Source organism: Bidens hawaiensis, unplaced genomic scaffold (genome assembly GCF_021521415.1).
Source record: "Bidens hawaiensis isolate Kalapana, Puna unplaced genomic scaffold, B.hawaiensis_p1.1 tig00078885_1, whole genome shotgun sequence".
In the NCBI taxonomy this organism is placed as follows: domain Eukaryota; kingdom Viridiplantae; phylum Streptophyta; class Magnoliopsida; order Asterales; family Asteraceae; genus Bidens; species Bidens hawaiensis.
In genome coordinates, this window is record NW_027503501.1 from 6032 (window position 1) to 9234 (window position 3203).

Genomic DNA, 3203 nt, shown 5'->3' on the forward strand with positions numbered 1-3203 from the left:
CTTGAGCTAGTGTAGTACCTTAAACGAGCCAAAGCTCGGTCATATAGTGTGAAATTAATAAATAGAATTCCAAAAGAGGTACAACTTAAAAATAAACAAGCTCGTTAAGGCTTGACGAATCTAAACGAGTTTCCCATACAAAACTCGAGCTCGGGCTCAATAACTAAATGAGTTGTATTTGATTATCAGACTACGCTCAAGCTCGAAAAAGCTTGATTGCACCCCTATATTCTTTCTATATCAAACGTAGTAATTTAGATTCATAATTGCCCTTTATTTACAAATTCTATATTTGTTTATGTTAATGGGATAATTACCAAAATGACCATTATTACCAACATCTTCTGTCTAACCCCCTCAAACAAAATACTCAAAATGGTCGCTTTCTAAACTGTTGGATCCCACATATTAGAATTAACATTTTACGGATCTATCTGACGTACTTCCGTTTTTGAACCAACCACATCCAACACTTAAACGACCACCCATTGATCTATTCTGTCGGGCTTGGCCCTTATATATATTCTATCAGTCTTCATATCTATTCTATCGGACCCGGTGAAATATTAAATACAGAAATTAAGCCCGGAGGAATAGACACGAACGCCCGACATAATAAATATGAAGCTCGGCAGAACAGATATGAAGCCCGACAAAATAGATCCATGACCGACCGTTTTAGTAAATATGTGTCTAGATGTAGTTGGTTAAAAAATGAAAGGACATCACATATATCCGACGGATTTCAGTTCTAATATGTTAAATCCGCCAACTTAAAAGTGACAATTTTAGATATTTTGGGTTTCGAGTGTTAGTCAGTGAATGTTGTCAGTAAAAAAGGTCATTTTAGTAATTATCCCATTTGAATAAAGGTAGGTTTTAAAAGATGGAGTTTTGCAATTCACAAACGGTAGCGACGCAACTTGTGGCCGGTCCTCTCTATTCTGAATTTTGGATATTTAAAATTTTGGATACATATTTATTATTTTTTAACGAATATTGTCACAAAACCCCCAAATCATCCACCTTCAAAACCCTAAATCAGCTCCGATCAATCACTATAAATCCGTTGGTACCAAATTAAGTGCATAACTTGAAGCATGAGTGGAACAATGGCAGCTGAGAAGCCATCATCAACCACCAAAACCCCATCCGATTTTCTCAAATCCATTCGAGGCAGACCCGTCGTCGTCAAATTGAATTCCGGCGTTGATTACAGAGGTTCAGTTCTTACTTAATTCCATCTTTTAATTATCGGTGGGATATCGATAATTTTAATATCGTGTAAAATTCATATATATAGCAATTTAACAGTAATAGTTCAGCTACCGTTAACAAATTAACCTTTTGCATCTTGCAAAACACTATCAATCGTAGCAAGTAAGAATTGATTAAGACTTAAACCACTAACATTGAACACCAAAAAGTTATAATTAAGACTTAAAACACTGATATCGGGAATACCAATCTATATTTATCGATACCAATATTCTGACCGATATTTTACTAAGGACTGATAACCAATATATCACCTATATTTTACCAAGGACCGATAACCGATATATCACCTATATCAGTCAATAGTATGCTTATGATTATGTTTAAGGCTGTAAACAAACCAAACGTTCAGCGAATAGTTCGTGAACCAATCAGCGGGAAGTTCGCTTATGTTCGCTCACTTAATAAATGAACGGACATGAGCAGAACCCCCCCACCCCCAACCCCCACCCCCGTTCGTTTAATTATGTTCGTTTGTGTATATTGTTCATGAAATTATTTATTTTATCTAACCATTTTTTATTCGTTAATTTATTACCCCTAACATGAAATAGGAAACCATATTCTGACATTGTTTTTGCATTGCTCTCATTTTCTTTCTCGTTATTCACATTGATGAATGCATCGATCTCAATCTCTAGGCTTGGCCGATTTTATTTGTGGTTGTGAGCCATTCGTGACCACATTCATTTCCTTAATGAACGAACACGAACATAAAGTTTCGTTTGGTAAGTGTTCGTAAACCGTTCATGAACACATTATCTCCTTAACAAACGAACACGAACAAGGCCTTGTTAGTGTTCGTTCGGTTCTTTTGCATCCCTAATTATGTTACATTTTAGATCTTTAATTAAGCTGAATTGCCAAAGACTTCGATCAACTGTTTAATAATTAAAAAAAATCATTGCATTTTTCGAATTTATGTAAATCTTGGTGAATTTATGTGAATCTTGATGGATTTGAGATTATCTTAATAGTCACCAAACAGGACTAAACAAATATTCATCGACCATTAAATAGGTATTCTGGCTTGTTTGGATGGATACATGAACATAGCGATGGAGCAAACTGAAGAATATGTTAACGGACAACTGAAAAACAAGTACGGGGATGCGTTTATCCGAGGAAACAATGGTACGTTTTTCCTGTGTTAACTGTTTTAAGTAACTACTTTTCACCATGAAATGTACATTGGTGTTGACTTTAATATCTTCTGCAGTTCTTTACATCAGTACATCAAAGAGGACGATTGCAGAAGATGAGTAGCTCAAATGTTCAACTCGAAGTCATATCATATTCTGTGCTATTTTGTTAATGAATTGGTTTTAATCTTCAAAGTTTAGTAAGTTTTTTCAAGACTGTTAATAGATTGAATGTTGACCCGAATTCGATTCGCTTCTGACCCGTTTAATGTTTAGTTCACAAGTTGAGTGATTTGTTTGTTTTAGAAATAGTTTGTAGTATTGTTGACATAAAACTTTGGTAGTTATATAATTGCTTAAGAGTGTTAGCTTAACCCATATTAAAATATAATTGTAGTGGTTAACATTGGTTGTCTTGACAACCGGATTATTTAAGCCCCATGCAATTCTTTGTCAAAGAATAGCGCTGTCCTCATCATGTATACGGGTTGGCATGTATCCAGCTAAAATAGGTTTGGCAATACTGTGTGGGTCAACTAGGCAAAAGTTTGGTAATAGGATATTTATAGTATTATATTTGGATAATGGGTACAAGTTTATGATTTTGTATAACAGTAAGAAAAATTAAAATTGCAGCTAATGATACCAAAAACTATCACTAAATGGTACTTAAAGCTGTCGCTAACGGTGTTGAAATCTGTCGTAATTTTATATCAACATCCTGAAGGACGTTGTTGCTAAACAGTACCAGATGCTCATCTGTTCAGTAGCAACAATCCCCAT

At 34.8% G+C, this 3203-nt stretch overlaps 1 protein-coding gene across 1 annotated transcript; it reads left to right on the forward strand.

The window, feature by feature from the left end:
• The first annotated feature begins 1085 nt into the window (after positions 1–1085).
• Positions 1086–2683, forward strand: LOC143607011 (uncharacterized). Its single transcript, XM_077082606.1, has 3 exons — positions 1086–1221; positions 2299–2412; positions 2498–2683. Exons 1-3 carry the CDS (start codon positions 1101–1103, stop codon positions 2542–2544), a joined length of 282 nt encoding a protein of 93 aa, XP_076938721.1. The 5' UTR covers positions 1086–1100; the 3' UTR covers positions 2545–2683.
• The last annotated feature ends 520 nt before the right edge of the window (positions 2684–3203 follow it).